An 18528-nucleotide genomic window follows, 5' to 3' on the forward strand; every position below is an offset into this window, starting at 1 on the left:
GTTAGAAATGGAGTTGGTGATGGAAAAGGCAAAAGATGAGCAAGAAGAGTGGGGAAAATAACTGGAGTTAGCGATGGAAAAGGCGTTTACAAAATAAGAGGAGTTAGCAGAACATCTGATGTAGAGGAAGACGAGTTCATGGAGGAAACTGGAGTAACCTGCTGAACACAATGAGGAGGAGGAGGAGGAGGCTTCTCAAGATGATTTGAATAAAAACGAGTGACTTTCTATTGCTGCATCTCATCCCAATCTTACAGCATTAGTGGTTTTTCTTTGTATTTCTTTTTCTTTTTACTGCTTCATTTTTCTTTGATGACCATGACTATTTTTTAATCTCCTGTGCCACATTTAAAACATGTATGAGCTTCATTTTCTGCTTATTGTGGGTGTTTTTATAATGTATGTTAACAATCAAAAGTTGAGTCAGACAGAATGCTTGTTTTTGAAAGAAAATAGTACATTTATCAAGGATGGACCAAAAGTGACAATAGGACAATTATAATATTGCAAAAGATTTATGTTAAGTTTAACATTGATAATACTGTTTTTTTTGTTTTCATTTGTTTGGTTGGTTGTTTTGAGCAGCAAATCAGCATATTAAAATCATTTCTGACAAGTGACACTGAAAACTGGAGTAATAATGCTTAAAAATCATATTATATTATAAATATATTCAAATAGAAAACAGTTATTAGAATTGTAATAATATTACTGCATCTACTGTATTTTTGATGCATGAATATTAATAAAATCATCCTGACCCCAAACTTTTGCATGCATACAGTCATTTTACCCCAAATAACATACACAGAATCTCTTGTATAGAAGACGGGTTTATTCATGACCATTTCATGATGTCCAATATTGATGCATTTGGCGAAACAAAGAAGGCAAAAGGAAAGAGGAAAGGGAAAATACTGCATGACTAATGTCAATAAAACACTGTCAGACAACAGAGCTACGCAATGAAACATAAGAGCGTATCAAAAAACCGTTTATCCGACATACAAATTACATTTATCCTATAAATGCAAAGCGATATTATTCGTCTCCCTGTTGCGGTGCAAATTACAGATCGACATCACTGGCCAGAGGTGTATGATGGAGTCCACGGATGCTGGTCTCGTGATTGCACATCACGTCCTTAACGGGAGAAGGTCTTGCCCCTGGACAGAACATGAGAGGGTTACATTCATATTCACAGGTCAAAACAGTGGAATAAATATAGCTGTATACTCAATATCGCAATGTACAAAAAACACATGATGTATTATTTAATGGACTTTTGCTGACATTAACTAGCAATGGATAGTTGTATACTGTAACAAATGCATTGTTCATTGTCCAATGCATTAACAAATGTCACCTGATGGGACCTTTTTATTACTTTTGCAAATAATGATGTTTTTTTAATATTTCAAGTTATAAATAAACATTAGCTAATGTACTATGAACAAACATGAATTAATAATCAACATTATGTGGAAATAGATATTAACCTATATTAATAAATGCTTTATAAGTGGTGGCTCATTGTAGGTTCAAAATACCTAATTTATTAACTGGTAACTAATGAAAACTTCCTGAAAAGTGTTATCCAGAAATCTTTTAAGTCTGACGACACACAGAAGCACTTCATGTTCCAGTCATTGGGAAATCTTTGACTAAGGAGGTTGTTTTTACTGTGCAAATATTAACTTATTGAGGAAAACTAGTTTCTGAATTTCTAAGTACTGAATTACAACCAAGAGGTGTTTGTTTTGTTCTTTATAAACACTGGACAACAGTGACTAGTTGTTTGGTTATGGAAAAAATAACAAAATAAAATAAAATGCATTTTTCCAGAGATATTTTAAAAGAAAAATCTTTAAAGATTTCATCTGAATTTGTACAATGGCATTTAGTACCATGTTAAATGAGTAAAAATCTAGAAATTTTGAGAAAAAAGATGAAACATTTCGAGAATAAAGTTAAAATGACGAGAATTAAGTTGGTTTGAGAATAAAGTTGAAATATTACGAGAATAAAGCCAAAATTATGAGAATAAAGTCAAAATATTTTGAGAATAAAGTAAAAATGTTTTGAGAATAAAATCTAAATATTTAGAGATGTCAAAATATTTCAAGAATAGTCAAAATGACAAGAATTAAGTCGAAATGTTTCTAGAATAATTTTGAAATTACGACAAGTCAAAATATTGAGAATAAAGTAAAAATTTTGAGAATAAAGTCAAAATGTTTCGAGAATAAAGTCAAAATGACAAGAAAAGTCTAAATATTTTGACAATAAAGTCAAAATTACGAGATTAAAGTTAAAATGTTTTGAGAAAAGTCAAAATTACCAGAATAGTTAAAATTACGAGAAAAGTCTAAATATTTCAAGAACAGGCAAAATTATAAGAAAAAAGTCAAAATATTTTTAAATGTTTTGAGAAAAAAAAGCCAAATAAAGCCAAAATATTTTAGGAATAAAGTCAAAATGTTGTGAGAATAAAGTCAAAATATTTTGAGAATAAAGTCAAAAGGTTTCCAGAATAAAGCCAAAATTACAAGAATTAAGTTGAAACGTTTCGAGAATAAAGCTGAAATTAGAAGAAGTCAAAATAAAGAGAATAAAGTAAAAAATTATATAGTCTAAATATTTTAACAATAAAGTCAAAATATTTTTCGAGAATAAAGTCAAAATGTTTTTCGAGAATAAAGGCGAAATGTTTCGAGAATAAAGTAAAAAATTGCAACAATATAGTCAAAATGATTCAAGAACAAAGTCGAAGTATAAAGTCAAAATATTTTGAGAAAGCCAACAAAAATTACAAGAATAAATTTGAAATTATGTGAATAAGTCTAAATATCACAGTATGTTTGGAAATAATATTTCACGTCTTCAACTGTATTCATTATTTTTAGCATGCCAGCCACCCAATAATAGCAATAAGCTTTGTGCTTTTGGCACATTTAATATAAAAAAAAATAGTCTCAGATGTCAAAATCTGTCAATTTTAAGGCAAAATACAAACTTACAATAATGTATTTTTCACGCTCTTTAAATGTGGTGAGTCAGATCACTGTATTTATGTGAATAAATTGTCAATTCTCAAAAGATTTCGACTTTATTCTTGTAATTGACCATTTTCTCCAAATATTATGACGTTAATCTCATAATCTTTTTTTTATGTGCCACTAAAACAGCATCATACATTTGATTAATAACTAATATCTATGAAAAGTTCAACTGAAAAGGCAGAATTGCATAACTGTGCACTTAAATTATTTATAAAGGATCATATAAGTATAACATATGATATTTCAGAGGTTTATTGCAACATATTAAAATATATCATTTAAGATGCAATGCATTTGCAATGCATTATGGGAGTAGGTGGCTATTGCTAATCTCTTTTTCAATTGCAACTGCAACTTCTCCAATTGGTGGCTCTTTCTTCAGAATTATGTGTAGTGTTGACCTTCACTAGGAAGTCATTAAAAGTTAAAAAGCACTCACATCAATGAAAACTAATTCATCATGGTAGGTCTATTTCAAAAGTCTTCCATGCTATTGATAAAAATCAATTTCTAATCTACTAGAAAAAAGAGCCTTTGACTTCTGAAAGTAGTATCAGCAACGATTGGCCAAGTTTCAGTCTAAACGAGCTCAAACAACAACCAGCTAAAGTACATTTGAAAACTAAAGAGATAGCGGATGGCGCAACACCTCAGCGTAATTAATGAAGATTCTCACACATTCAAATCACAAATTAATCTTTTGCAAGAACACGTCTCTGATGTCAAATAAAACCCAAAGATGTGCACCAACATCACTGCAAATCAACGCCTCTATTGGAAAAAAGCCCATGAGAAAGAGATTTAAAGACCTGGATTGACGTTGTGCGGTTACATATAGTGTGAATTCCTAATGATTGTGAAACAACACTTACGACATTGTTTTCATCTCTTTCTTCTCAGCGTCCGGGCGAGCTCGGTTGAGTACCTTGAGGAAGTCTGAGGTCTTGGCCCTCATGCGAGTGTGGATGTAAGCCTTAAATGAGAAAAAACAAACACGCATGAGTGTGAAAAAACATCTACACTCCCCAGATTAGACATTAACTTTGTGGAAGTTGTCAAATGTTTCACCTGACCACAAAAAGGGCCAAATGATTAAATGACAAGTGTGCAAACTGAGAAGCATATTACTAAGCTTCTTACAAACTCAAGGGCCTCATTTGTCCCTTCATGTTGGATAAAGAGGTGTTTCTGAGGTCTCACCTTGGAGCACTTTATGTGGTAGTGCAGATAGTCCCGGAAGGTGTGGATGAGGTTGATGGTGTTGTCTCTGGTGTTGGCGTTGGTGTGTCGAGGGAACAGCACTGTTGGAAAAAAGATTTCAGTATTTATATTTGAAATATAATAAGAAACCTACTGTAATTTGGGTAACATTTATACTGTACAAAGTTTGGGATTAACAAAGTCTGTTACGCTCATCAATGCTGTATTTATTTGATCAAAAATACAGAAAAAGTACTAAATTACAAGAATAGTCCAAATATTTGGAGAATAAAGTCAAAATTACGAGAATAAAGTGGAAATTATGAGAATAAAGTTGAAATGTTTTGAACATAAATTCTAAATGATTCGAGAATAGTCAAAATTATGCAAATTAAGTCAAAATATTTTGAGAATAAAGTCAAAATGTTTCAAGAATAAAGTCGAAATGTTTCGAGAATAGTCAAAATGTTTTGAGAATAGAGTAAAAATGTTTTGAAAATAAAGTGCAAATAGTTCAAGAATAAAATCTAAATATTTAAAAAAATAAAGCCAAGTTGAAATGTTTTGAGAAAAAAGCTGAAATTAGGAGAAGTCAAAATATTAAGAATAAAGTAAAAAATTATGAGAATAAAGTCGAAATGTTTTGAGAAAAGTCAAAATATTTAGATAATAAAGTCGAAATGTTTTGAAAATAAAGTCAAAATGTTTTTGAAAATAAAGATGAAATGTTTTGAAAATAAAGTTGAAATATTTTGAAAATAAAGTTGAAATGTTTTGAAAAGTCAAATTTTTTTTAAAATAAAGTCAAAATTTTGAAAATAAAGTCACAATTTTTTAAAACAAAGTCAAATGTTTTGAAAATAAAATCAAAAGTTTTGAAAATAAAGTCAAAATGTTTCGAGAATAGTCCAAATATTTAGAGAATAAATTCAAATAGTTCAAGAATAGAATCTAAATATTTAGAGAAAAGTCAAAATATTTAACAAATAAAGCCAAATACAAAAATAAAGCCAAAATTACAAGAATTTAGTTGAAACGTTTTGAGAACAAAGTTGAAATGTTTTGAGAAGTCGAAATATTTTGAGAATAAAGTAAAAATGTTTTGAAAATAAAGTCAAATTGTTTTGAAAATAAAGTCAAATTGTTTTGAAAATAAAGTCAAATTGTTTTGAAAATAAAGTGAAAATAGTTCAAGAATAAAATCAAAATATTTAAAAAAAAAAGCCAAGTTGAAATGTTTTGAGAAAAAAGCTGAAATTAGGAAAAGTCAAAATATTAGGAATAAAGTAAAAAAATTATGAGAATAAAGTCGAAATGTTTTGAGAAAAGTCAAAATATTTAGAGAATAAAGTCGAAATGTTTTGAAAATAAAGTCGAAATGTTTTGAAAATAAAGTCGAAATGTTTTGAAAATAAAGTCAAAATGATTTGAAAATAAAGTCAAAATGATTTGAACAAAGTCAAAATGATTTGAAAATAAAGTCAAATGTTTTGAAAATAAAATCAAAAGTTTTGAAAATAAAGTCAAAATGTTTCGAGAATAAAGTCAAATAGTTCAAGAATAGAATCTAAATATTTAGAGAAAAGTCAAAATATTTAACAAATAAAGCCAAATACAAAAATAAAGCCAAAATTACAAGAATTTAGTTGAAACATTTTGAGAACAAAATTGAAATGTTTCGAGGATAAAGTTGAAATTAGAAGTCAAAATATTAAGAATAAAGTAAAAATTATGAGACTATAGTCAAACTATTTTGAAAATAAATTCAAAATGTTTCAGAATAAAGTCAAAATAGTTCAAGAATAAAATTAAATATTTAGAGAAAAATAAAGCCAAAATTACAAGAATTAAGTTATAAAAAACTTAATAGTCATTTTCAGAGTAGCTGCTATTTATGCATTGATATTCTATATATATAAAAATCGATGACATCTAAACTATAACGGATGCCCATGTGTAATAGTAAAGGTGTAAGATCGATTCTAGTAACTAAATGCATTTTTCCGAGAATAAAATCTTCTGTAACAAGAGGTTAACATTAAAACGTTTTTCAGTTACTCCTGCTCTGCATTTCTTGCTGCAGGTTACCAGAGTGAAATGAAGAAATAAAACTGAACTAAATAAGCACTTAGTAAGTAGTAACTTCCTGGTTGCATGAAAAACTGAAGAGCAGAAGCACTGGTAAATGTTGTTGGCTTTGATAAAAGGGTGTGGTGCTTTTTTATATTCATTAAGAGGTTTGTATAACCGCCATGAAGAGAAGATGGGTGTTTGCTCTCTTGATCCAAATGCAAATACACAGTGCACCTGTCACAGGTAAGCAGCAGAGCTTTGTTCTGGCCTCGTAACATACAAATTAACGTACAAGGCGCCACCAAGTGAACCTAACAAGACTCTATATTTAACTAGCAGCTAAGGTTGATAATAGTGTTCAACCAGGGTCTGAAATGAACACTTTCCAAGTGTCATTTGCAAGTAAAGACACTGAAATAAATGTTTATGTGTAGACTGTGTGACCTCATGATACAAACCAAAAGTGATGTAGCCGATGTTGTCTCCCACTGTGGCGTCAGTGTCCTTCAGCTCCAGAGGAGGTTCTCTGTGACTGAACAACACCTGAGGAGCCGTGTGACTGGCCCTTCTGCCCTCCTTAAACTCCTGAAGACAGAGAAACACAGGCATCAGTCTGATTTGTCAGCATAATGAATGTCAAAAAAAACAACAACACAGCAGCTGTTCTGGTGCCTGGTCATTTTGTGCAAGTGAATTTGTGAAGATGGTCAAATTAGATGATTTGTAAAGCATTTTATTCACTGGATATTAAAAAAGCAAACATTTCCAGAATAAATAAACTGCATACAATGTGACCATGGACCACAAAACCAGTCATAAGGGTCAATTTTTTGAAATTGAGATTGATACAATATCTGAAAGCTGAATAAATAAGCTTTCCATTGATGTATTTGTTAGGATAGAACAATATTTGGCCGAGATCTGAAATCTGAGGGTGCAAAAATAATCAAAATACTGAGAAAATTGCCTTTAAAGTTGTACAAATCAAGTTCTTCGCAATGCATATTACTAATCCAAAATTAAGTTTTGATATATTTACAGTAGGAAATTTACAAAATAAATGATCTTTACGTAATATCCTAATGTTTTTTTGGCATAAGAGAAAAAAAATATATCATTTTGATCCACACAATGTATTTTTGGCTGTTGCTACAAATATACCTGTGCTAGTTTATATCTCACAATTCAGATTTTTTTCTCAGAATTGCTTTTCTTTCTTGCAATTTCAAGTTTATCTTGCAATTATAATTTTATATCTCACATTATTCAGATTTGATTTCTGCAATAAATACCATTTGCATTGAAGCTGTTGTGACCGTGGACCACAAAACCAGTCATAAGGGTCAATATTTTGAAACTGAGATTTGTACATTGTCTAAAAGCAGAATAAGTTACAACTATTTGAAAATCAGGAATCTGAGGGTGCAAAAAAAAAAAAAAAAATCACCTTTAAAGTTGTCCAAATTAAGTGCTTAGGAATGCATATTACTAATCAAAAATTAGGTTTTGATATATTTACGGTAAGAAATTTACAAAATATCTTTACGGAACATGATCTTTACTTAATATCCTAATGATTTTTGGCATAAAAGAAAAATCGATAATTTTGACCCATACAATGTATTTTTGGCTATTGCTACAAATATACCAGTGCTATTTAAGAATAGTTTTGTGCTCCAGGGTCACAAATATATAGAAAAATACAAAACTATGGAATCTTATATCTACCATAGATTAAAAAAATTAAAATAAGATAATTGCAACTTTTTATATTTTATATAGTTTATATTTCACAATTCAGACTTTTTTTTCTTCTCGGAATCGCATTTATTTCTTGCAATTTCAAGATTATATCTTGCGATTTTAATTTTATATCTCTCATTATTAAGATTTGTTTCTGCAACAAAATAAGGCAATTGCAAATTTTATCTCATAATTATGACTTTTCTTCAACAAAATGTGAGTTCATGAATCACAATTCAGACTTTTTACCCCCTCACAATTCAGAAAAAAAGACAGAATTGAGGGGAAAATCTAAATTGTGAGATAAAAACTCAGTTTTGAGATAAAATGTCAATTAACGTTTTTTTATTTCATGTTGGAAACCACAGAAAACATTTATTTTTAATTGTAATAATATTTATCAATATATCTGTTTTTAATGTATTTATTTAATCAAACTAATGCAGCATAAACACTGAGGAAATAATATTCTTAAATATGTCTTAAGGTTTTAGTTTTTAGTTAAAATCTAAAAATCCTTAAAAACAAGATAAATTAACTTAAAAAAAAAAACACTGCATTAAGACATTAGAACTTTTTATACCTAAAAAAAAAAAAGATAAAATACACTGCTATGAAAACAACTGTCTATGAAAATAAGTTTAAATATCTTATGCAATGCTGCTTTTCAAGTAAATTTCTAGACATTTTTATACATCAGCAAAACTTTTTAATATACACAGTAGCCCTCAAAACATATTTGGACACTTTTGGCTACTTAAAAAGGTCTTAAGGTCATTGCATTAGATACAAGCTGATGGAAATGAGTGCTTGCTTATATATTTATTTAAAATAAATACTATTTCCGTTGATATTTGTGACACCAGTCATAAGGGTGAATATTTTGAAATTGAGATTTATACATTGTCTGAAAGCTGAATAAGTGTAATAAATAAACTTTCTACTGATGTATGGTTTGTTAAGATATGACAATATGGCTGAGATACAACTATGTGAAAATTAGGAATCTGAGGGTGCAAAAAAAAATCTAAATATTGAAAATATTTAATATTTAAAGTTGTCTAAATGAAGTTCTTAGCAATGCAGATTACTAATCAGAAATTACATTTTGATATATTTGCGGTAGGAAATTTACAAAATATCTTTACTTAATATACTAATGATTTTTGGCATAATTTTGACCCATACAATGTATTTTAGGCTCTTGCTACAAATATACCCATGCTACTTATGATGGTTTTGTGGTCCAGGGTCACATTTTTTAATAATGCTGATACATTTATCCATTTTCTATTGTGGCTTATTTGTCTAACTACTTTTTGGGACTGCTGTACATACGTTACAGTGATATAAAATGACTTAAAATGGGGAAAAAAAAGCATACAGCTCTAACAATGAGCTTATAAGTTTTTGAGGTCTAAATGATAGCATTTCCTTCTGTAAATACAGAAATGACAGTGTTGCTTGATGTATGGTGCTTGAAGCTTGTTATTTAAATGCGAAACCATGACGAAACATCTGGATTGCAAAACACCCATAGGGCAAGTGTTTCAACAGCAAGAGGAAGCACAGAAATGGTCAAGATTGAACCTGAGAACGTGATCAAATGAACAAACCTGCATGAACACTTTCCCGATGATGACGTCATCGTCATCCTTGAACACTGTGCTGAACACAACAGTTACTCTGTCTTTCTTAGCCTCGATGTACCTGAGAACAACGAGAGAAAGACACAAACAGGTGAGATATACGAGCTGGATTACAAAAGATTAAAAGAAAATAATCATTTCTAACAATATGTGACCCTGGACCACAAAACCAGTCATAAGGTAAAATTTTACAAAACTGAGATGTATGCAACATATGAAAGCTCAATAAATAAGCTTTCTATTGATGTATGGTTTGTTAGGATAGGACCATATTTGGCTGAGATACATCTATTTGAAAATCAGGAATCTGAGGGTGCAAAAAAATCAAAATACTGAGAAAATCACCTTTAAAGTTGTCCAAATTAGGATCTTAACAATGCATATTACTAATCAAAAATTACATTTTGATACATTTACAGTAGGAATTTTACAAAAAATCTTAATGTAACATGATCTTTACTTAATTTCCTAATGACTTTTGGCATAAAAGAAAAATCAATAATTTTGACCCATACAATGCATTTTTGCCTATTGCTACAAATATACCCCAGCGACTTAAGACTGGTTTTGTGGACCACAAAACCAGTCTTAAGTAGCTTGGGTATATATGTAGCAATAGCCAACAATACATTGCATGGATACATTTTTCATTGATTTTTCTTCGATGCTAAAAATCATTAGGATATTAAGTAAAGATCATGTTCCATGAAGATATTTTATAAACTTCCTACCGTAAATATATCAAAACTTAATTTTTGATTAGTAATATGCATTGCTAAGTAAATATAATCTTTTATAACAAAATACATTATCGTTCAAAGTTTGGGGTCAGTAAATTGTTTTTTTTTTTACTTTGTTTGAAAGAAATGAATACTTTTATTCAGCAAGGATGTGTTAAACTGATGAAAAGTGATAGTAAGACTTATATGTGACCACAAAACCAGTCATAAGGGTCAAAAGCTGAATAAATATGCTTTCCATTGATGTTTGGTTTGTAAGGATATGACAAACTATTTAGAAATCTGGAATCTGAGGGTGCAAAAATCAAAATATTGAGAAAATTTGTCTAAACTAAGTTCTTTATATGATTAGGCCAAGAGCAAAAACGGTCAAAAAAAGGGTCAAAAGCTGAATAAAATGGAATCTGAGGGTGCAAAAATATTTAAGATAAAATATTAATGAGAAAATTGTCTTTAAATTTGTCTAAATTAAGTTCTTTATAATTATATTTTTCCCCATTTAATGTAAAAGAACAAGTTTTTGCTCTTTTTCCCAACTAATCAGATAAAGAACTTAATTTAGACAAATCTCAAGGCAATTTTCTCAATATTTCAATATTTTTGTACCCTCAGATTTCAGATTTTCAAAATAGTTTATCCTATCCTAACAAACCATACATCAATGGAAAGCTTATTTATTCAGCTTTTGACCCTTACGACTGGTTTTGTGGTCACATAAGTCTTTACTATCACTTTTTAATCAATTTAACACATCCTTACTGAATAAAAGTATTAATTTTTAATTTACTGACCAGTAGTGTATTTTGCTATAAAAGATTTCTATTTTAAATAAAATAGAATCTATTTGAAATTCTTTTTAACATTTTATTCATCAAAGAATCCTGAAAAAGTATCACAGGTTTCAAAAAAATATTAAGCAGCAACTGTTTCAACATTGATAATAAATCAGCATATTAGAATGATTTCTGAAGGATCGTGTGACACTGAAGAATGGAGTAATGATGCTGAAAATTCAGCTTCGCAACACAGGAATATATTCTATTTTGAAATACATTAAAATAGAAAACCACTTTTTTAAATTGCAATAATATTTCACAATATTACTGTTTTTTCTGTATTTTTAATCAAATAATTGCAGCCATAATTAGTAGAAAAGTCTTCTTTAAAAACACAAAATCTAATCCCAAGTTTCTGAACGGAAGTGTATATATAATTTGAAACATGTTTCAAGTCATATTTATATAAATTTATATTGCTATTTACCGTTTTACACAAAACTAAACATACACTTATATATTTATGTTTTCAATAAAGCCTTGAATTTTCACATTTTTAATTATATATTTTCTCAATTAAATGTAAGAGAGCAAGTTGCTCTTTTGCCCAACTAATCAGATAGATAAACGCTAGAAGAAATTATTATCAACATAGTTGTTAGTTGCAGTCCTAATGAATAAAGTTGAAGCAGCTTACATAGACTCGTCATCCCTGTAATGGACAACAGCCCGTTTCTCTCCTTCACGACCCTCCTCCTGGAACTTAAAGTACTTCTCAAAGACGGAAGCAAAGCAGTTTCTCTTGAGGATGCCTGCCTGGTGGACCACCTCCTCTTTGTTGGGCGGAAGAACATCCAGGTCAAAGAGCAGTGAAATATTGTACCCTTTAGAGAGGAACCAACAACAAACGGTCAAACCAAAATTCTTACAGTAAAAATAACAATAAAAACTGCAACCATTTGGCTTACCGTCTTCTGGTGCCACAAGGAAATTTCCATAAACACGCTTCAGCAACTGAAACACAACATACAAATCTCTTCAGTTTGTTTTATTAATAAAAGACACTTGAAATAAAATCATTCTTAGCTTTACCAAACAGTCACACATTGAGAAAAAAAGCATGGGTGAATCACAAAATAATAATAATTTTCTTACTCTTAAAGTATAGCATGTCACTTTACATGACACAGTAACTTCCAAAGAACTATTTCATGTCAACTATCCATGCATAAAACAACAGGCACTGGCTTGTTTCATTCCTAGCATGCTTTGAGAGTCCTGTATTTTGTCTTGTATCACCTGTTTCAGCCCGAATGTCACAGAATAGAAACAGGACTCAACAAATACAACATTTGAATTCATTTTCATTCAGAGATTGTATCTGTGTGCATGACACGAACAGACAGGAAGTGTGGGGCCATTTCTGCTGGATGTTCCTCTGATTTGCATTCATTTGATTTACATTGGCAGTCCTGAATGAGGCTGGAACAGACTTTGAATATTTATTTGCATTGGCAGGGAAAAGACCACCCATAGACCTCAAGCGCACGAACCCTCAAGACTCATGAATATCGTGCCCTAAAACAATACATTCATTTTCTCTATACACTGATTCAGACGCATCGGTTTTGAAATATGCTTGCAAACTAATTCAACTTTCTTTGATGATCACTAAATAAACCGACCACTGGCTAAGTTTATTAAACAAGAAACCCATGTTTCTTTATTTAAAACATGTGACTTCCTCTATTTAAAGTGAGTCATAGACACTTCCTGTTTCACAGAGAAACCACATGTTATTTAGGCCCTTACATGGAGATTAAATGTGATCACTCTGGACTGAATCATGTAAAATCACAAGACAACAACAGTATGAAAAGATGAGCCAAAAGAATGTGAGAAATAAAGATTCCTGTCTGCAACTTTACGTTGCACAAATGTCCACAGGAAACCTAAATTGTATTTTCGAAACATGAGAATTACAATATATACACTACGAACGTCACAAAAACCAGCTGCAATCTCGCAACCTACTCGTTGAATTGCTCAGTAAGTATATGCAACTAGTGTAAAGTTAAAGCATAATGTAGTAAATCTCATGACAACATTTCACTCAAAATCAAAAGTATTAATAAAACAATATAACGATATTACGGATGTAACATGCAGTTTTTAAAATATATTTAAACTTCGTATTCTAACATATAAGATCTTTAAAGTGGCACAGAATCTGTCATAAGAACTAAAATCGAAAAAAACCAATATGACTTTATTCCTTGATTAAGTCTGTTTTCGCTGCGCATTTCAAAGCAAAGCATGCACTTCGTTCAGGTGATCAGCTTGTGATCCGGTGTTTTCCGCACCTCAGAACGGCTCAGTTTAAAGTAAATGCTGTGAACTGCATTAAATACTGTGTTTAGCACACGTTTGTGAACACCAGTTATGCTTTATATTTGGGCAGATGATAACAGCATTTCACTAGACTTTTTTGTAAGCCTGTTTTCACTTAAGCTGGAGTTTTCTGTCAAAATAAAAGCTCTATTGAAGTTTCTATCAAAATAAAAGCTTACAAGCTTTTTTTTTTATATTGCAATTTATTGCATCGTGGACTTCATATCTAGATATTATCGTATTGTGAGATTTTTATATCGTTACATTTCTAATTAATAATACAGTAATGTTCAAAATCTGGGGAAATTGATACTTTTATTGAGCGAGGATTCATTAAATTGATCAAAAGTGACAGTCAAGACATTTATAATGATACAAGACATCCATTTCAAATAAATGCTGTTCTTTTGAGTTTTCTATTCATCAAAGAATCCTAAAAAAATGTATCATGGTTTCCAGAGAAATATTACGCAGCTCAACTGTTTCCAAAAGTGAAAATAATAAATGTTTTTTAAGCAGCAAATCAGCATATCAGAATGATTTCTGTAAGATCATGTTGATGCTGAAAATTCAGCTTTGCATTATAACAATAAATTACGTTTCTAAACTATATTGTGATTTTTTCACAATAACACTATTTTGCTGCATTTTAGATCAAACAAATGCAGCCTTTGTGAACATGAGATGTTTTTCTTTCAAAAATATTTGTAAAAATCTTACAGACCCCAAACTTTTGAACATTAATGTATATTTGGAATATATTCTTTTGATTTCATAATCAAATGCAATGTTTTTTGACAGGTTTCGTGACAGTTTCTCGTACCTCATCTGCGCCGTGCTCCTGAAGCTCCTTGAAGAATTTGAGAGAGATGCTGATCATTACTTTAGTTTTGTCTCCATTGGGGTTGGAGATGTGGTAAAGCACACCATCAAAGTCTATAGCAAACATATAATGAGATGTCAGTCATTTTGCTTTTATCAGCTTTACATGCATGGTCAAATATATGCGGGTCAAAGACGAAAAAGGGTTTAAGCGTAAAAACAGTAAGTGTAATACTGCTTTGAATTGTTGTTGTTTTTCTAAAAAAATATTAAAGTTTTCAGTTTAATTTATTGCATTTTTGTTTTTCTCAGCAAAAAAATATCATACATTTTTTCCTAATTTACAGAAGACACCCACTAAAATGTCATTGAGTGTAACACTCTTGATTTTAGTTTTTTTTTTTTCCAACAAAAATCAACTTATGACATATTGAAAGACAAATTACTTTCATCCCAAAGTCACTTATAATTTGACCTTACCTGCAAATGTAACATCTACTGCCTCAGGCTTGTTCCTGAAAAAAAAAAAAAAGTGTGAGTTAATGTCTACTATCTGGAAATAAAATATGTATCTATAGGCTAAAAGGGCACAAAGACAGGAACTGTATCTATCTGCTTGCCACTTTGAATACAGGATAGCACTATGGAGAAAATCTCTACTATTAATTTTGCCACTTCTACACATCTACTCATGGACGCCCATTTTCGCCCAGTGAATAAAAAAAATTTCAAAAAAGGGTCATTGCAACTTTTATCTCACAATTCTGACTCTTATCTCGTAATTGCATGATATAAACCCACAATTCTGACATTGTTTCTCAGAATTGTAATTGTAAAATATATACTCACAACTGCAAGACAAAAATCAGAATTGCACATTTTTATCTTGCAGTTCTGACTTTATTTCTTGCAACTGTGAGTTTATATCACGCAATTCTAAGAAAAGTCAGAATTGTGACTTTATATCTTGCAATTCTGACTTCATAACACGCAATTGCAAGTTTATATCTTATAATTCTGATAAAAAAAGTCAGAAATCCGAAATAAAAAGTCAGAACTGCGTGTTTTTATCTTGCAATTCTGACTTAATTTCTTGCAATTGCGAGTTTATATCATGCAATTCTGAGAAAAAAGTCGGAATTGTGACTTTATACCTTGCAATTCTGACTTTATAACACGCAATTGCAAGTTATATCTCGTAATTCTAATAAAAAAGTCAGAAATGCTGAAAAAAGTCAGAATTGCGGGTTTTTATCTTGCAATTCTGACATAATTTCTTGCAATTGTGAGTTTATCTCATGCAATTGAAAAAAAAGTCAGAATTGTGACTTTATATCTCGCAATTTTGACTTGATAACACGCAATTATAAGTTTATATCTGATAATTCTAATAAAAAAGTCAGAAATGCTGAAAAAAGTCAGAATTGCGTGTTTTTATCTTGCAATTCTGACGTAATTTCTTGCAATTGTGAGTTTATCTCATGCAATTGAAAAAAAGTCAGAATTGTGAGTTTATATCTCGCAATTCTGACTTGATAACACGCAATTGTAAGTTTATATCTCATAATTCTAATAAAAAAGTCAGAAATGCAGAAAAAAGTCAGAATTGCAGCTTTTTAATCTTGCAATTCTGACTTAATTTCTTGCAATTGCGAGTTTATATCATGCAATTCTGAGAAAAAAGTCGGAATTGTGACTTTATATCTTGCAATTCTGACTTTATAACACGCAATTGCAAGTTTATATCTCATAATTCTATTAAAAAAGTCAGAAATGCTGAAAAAAGTCAGAATTGCGGCTTTTTAATCTTGCAATTCTGACTTAATTTCTTGCAATTGTGAGTTTATCTCATGCAATTGAAAAAAAATGTCAGAATTGTGACTATATATCTTGCAATTCTGACTTGATAACACGCAATTGTAAGTTTATATCTCATAATTCTAATAAAAAAGTCAGAAATGCTGAAAAAAGTCAGAATTGCGGCTCTTTAATCTTGCAATTCTGATTTAATTTCTTGCAATTGTGAGTTTATCTCATGCAATTGAAAAAAATGTCAGAATTGTGACTATATATATCTTGCAATTCTGACTTGATAACACGCAATTGTAAGTTTATATCTCATAATTCTAATAAAAAAGTCAGAAATGCAGAAAAAAGTCAAAATTGCAGCTTTTTAATCTTGCAATTCTGACTTAATTTCTTGCAATTGCGAGTTTATATCATGCAATTCTGAGAAAAAAGTCGGAATTGTGACTTTATATCTTGCAATTCTAACTTTATAACACGCAATTGCAAGTTTATATCTCATAATTCTATTAAAAAAGTCAGAATTGCGGCTTTTTAATCTTGCAATTCTGACTTAATTTCTTGCAATTGAGTTTATCTCATGCAATTGAAAAAAATGTCAGAATTGTGACTATATATCTTGCAATTCTGACTTGATAACACGCAATTGTACGTTTATATCTCATTATTCTAATAAAAAAGTCAGAAATGCGGAAAAAAGTCAGAATCGCAGGTTATCTTGCAATTCTGACTTAATTTCTTGCAATTGCGAGTTTATATCATGCAATTCTGAGATAAAAGTCAGAATTGTGACTTTTTATCTTGCAATTCTGACTTTATAACATGTATTTGCAAGTTTATATCATAATTCTGATTTTTTAAAAAGTCAGAATTGTTATAGTTTTTATTCAGTCGCAGAAACAGGCTTCAATATCTACTTGATAAATCAATATTCTAACAGAAAATATTTTTTTGTTGAAACAGCTGTATTAGCTTATACAATCATGAATCAGTCATGAACAATGGACAGTATTCAGAAATATTTGTCCTGAATGCCAAGACTGACCAATCAGAAGTGCCACAGTAATATGTAAACAACGACAAAACTGTAATGTGTGGGTGAAATTTACAGGTCATTTACATTTTAGTCGAAGTAAAATAGCTCAAATGTAAACAGCGTGAAAACAAATCACAAGTTCATATGCACAAGAAAAAGAGCAATCATAGTCAGCATTTCAGAGAGTAAAATAGAATTCATAAACAACAATTCACATTATCTTCCTTAGGACAAAATCAAGGACTACAACGGGGGAAAATCCTCCATGAAATCTAACAGAATGTCATTCTTTATAAATAAATTACATTTTGGTACATTTTTGTTTATGAATGTACTATAAACCAATTGCAAAATCTAAAAGTTAACAACTTAATCAATTTGCTTTTGTGTGAATTAGTGCAAATAACAACAAATCAGAATTTTGTATTTTTTGTATTCATTTGCTCCGATGGTTAGTCACAGAATGCGCGCGGCCTTTCCAGCACGAGAACGCGCAGAGTCACATACTTCAGAAGACTGAAGGGGGTAAAGAAGTTCCCGAGGAATCTGCAATGTTACTTCATCGTGCATGGACGGGTCTAGAAGAATCGCTGATATTTGCTAGCTCTTGCAGAGACTTGCAATTAAACGGAGGCATGAACAGGAAGTGGCTGCAGTCTTTACTGTCTGGAACTAACCATTTCTAGAAATCGGGTCAACGGAATACGTGTGCACTGGTCTGAAATCGTCCGAGACACCTGTTTTAGCGCTCACTTGACACGTTGATGTCGCATTCACACATAAATAATGTTTTTATACGTGACTTGTCCTGCAGGACACACCCCATACAGGATGCTTCACTACTCGAACATGGACAATCAACAAATTATCTGACAAAACAGAACCAATCCAATACGAAAGCGTGTGTTATCATATAATATTTATCTAATGCAAGGAAAAACGGCTCTTGTCAAAGCATGCATACATTAGATGAGCGATGTTAGATGCGAGTTGTGACTCAGACAGGAAGATCTTCCTCTTACCCGTTGCTAGCGCTGTCGAATTTCAGGCTGAGGGTCTCCTCTATGATCCGGTTGTTGATTTCCAACAAAATCATGATTATTTAAATGAATGTTTAATAGCTGTGTGGAATTAAAAATATAAGAGCAAATATAGGTTTTCTACAATCCTACTACAATCGTTTTGGTTTTCCTGCTCCTACTCCTCTGGCCGCTTCCGCATTGACTCGAA

General features: G+C 30.8%; 1 protein-coding gene across 1 annotated transcript; it reads right to left on the minus strand.

The window, feature by feature from the left end:
• Window positions 1–817: 817 nt before the first annotated feature.
• Window positions 818–18528, minus strand: arpc2 (actin related protein 2/3 complex, subunit 2). The gene is made up of 10 exons (XM_073845750.1): window positions 18321–18528; window positions 14937–14971; window positions 14458–14570; window positions 12212–12257; window positions 11941–12127; window positions 9695–9788; window positions 6794–6920; window positions 4263–4363; window positions 3935–4035; window positions 818–1166 (listed from the first exon to the last, which is right to left on the minus strand). Exons 1-10 carry the CDS (start codon window positions 18392–18394, stop codon window positions 1145–1147), a joined length of 900 nt encoding a protein of 299 aa, XP_073701851.1. The 5' UTR covers window positions 18395–18528; the 3' UTR covers window positions 818–1144.

The sequence above is a fragment of the Garra rufa genome, chromosome 8, assembly GCF_049309525.1.
Source record: "Garra rufa chromosome 8, GarRuf1.0, whole genome shotgun sequence".
NCBI lineage: Eukaryota > Metazoa > Chordata > Actinopteri > Cypriniformes > Cyprinidae > Garra > Garra rufa.

Bases quoted from the DNA above. Each gene is read 5' to 3' on its own strand.
- arpc2 (XM_073845750.1), bottom strand. From the start codon at position 18,394: ATGATTTTGTTGGAAATCAACAACCGGATCATAGAGGAGACCCTCAGC. The intron at 14,571-14,936 runs GTAAGGTCAAAT...TGTTTGCTATAG, and splicing joins AGTAGATGTTACATTTGCAG to ACTTTGATGGTGTGCTTTAC. The intron at 4,036-4,262 runs GTGAGACCTCAG...TTCTCATTTAAG, and splicing joins ACCACATAAAGTGCTCCAAG to GCTTACATCCACACTCGCAT.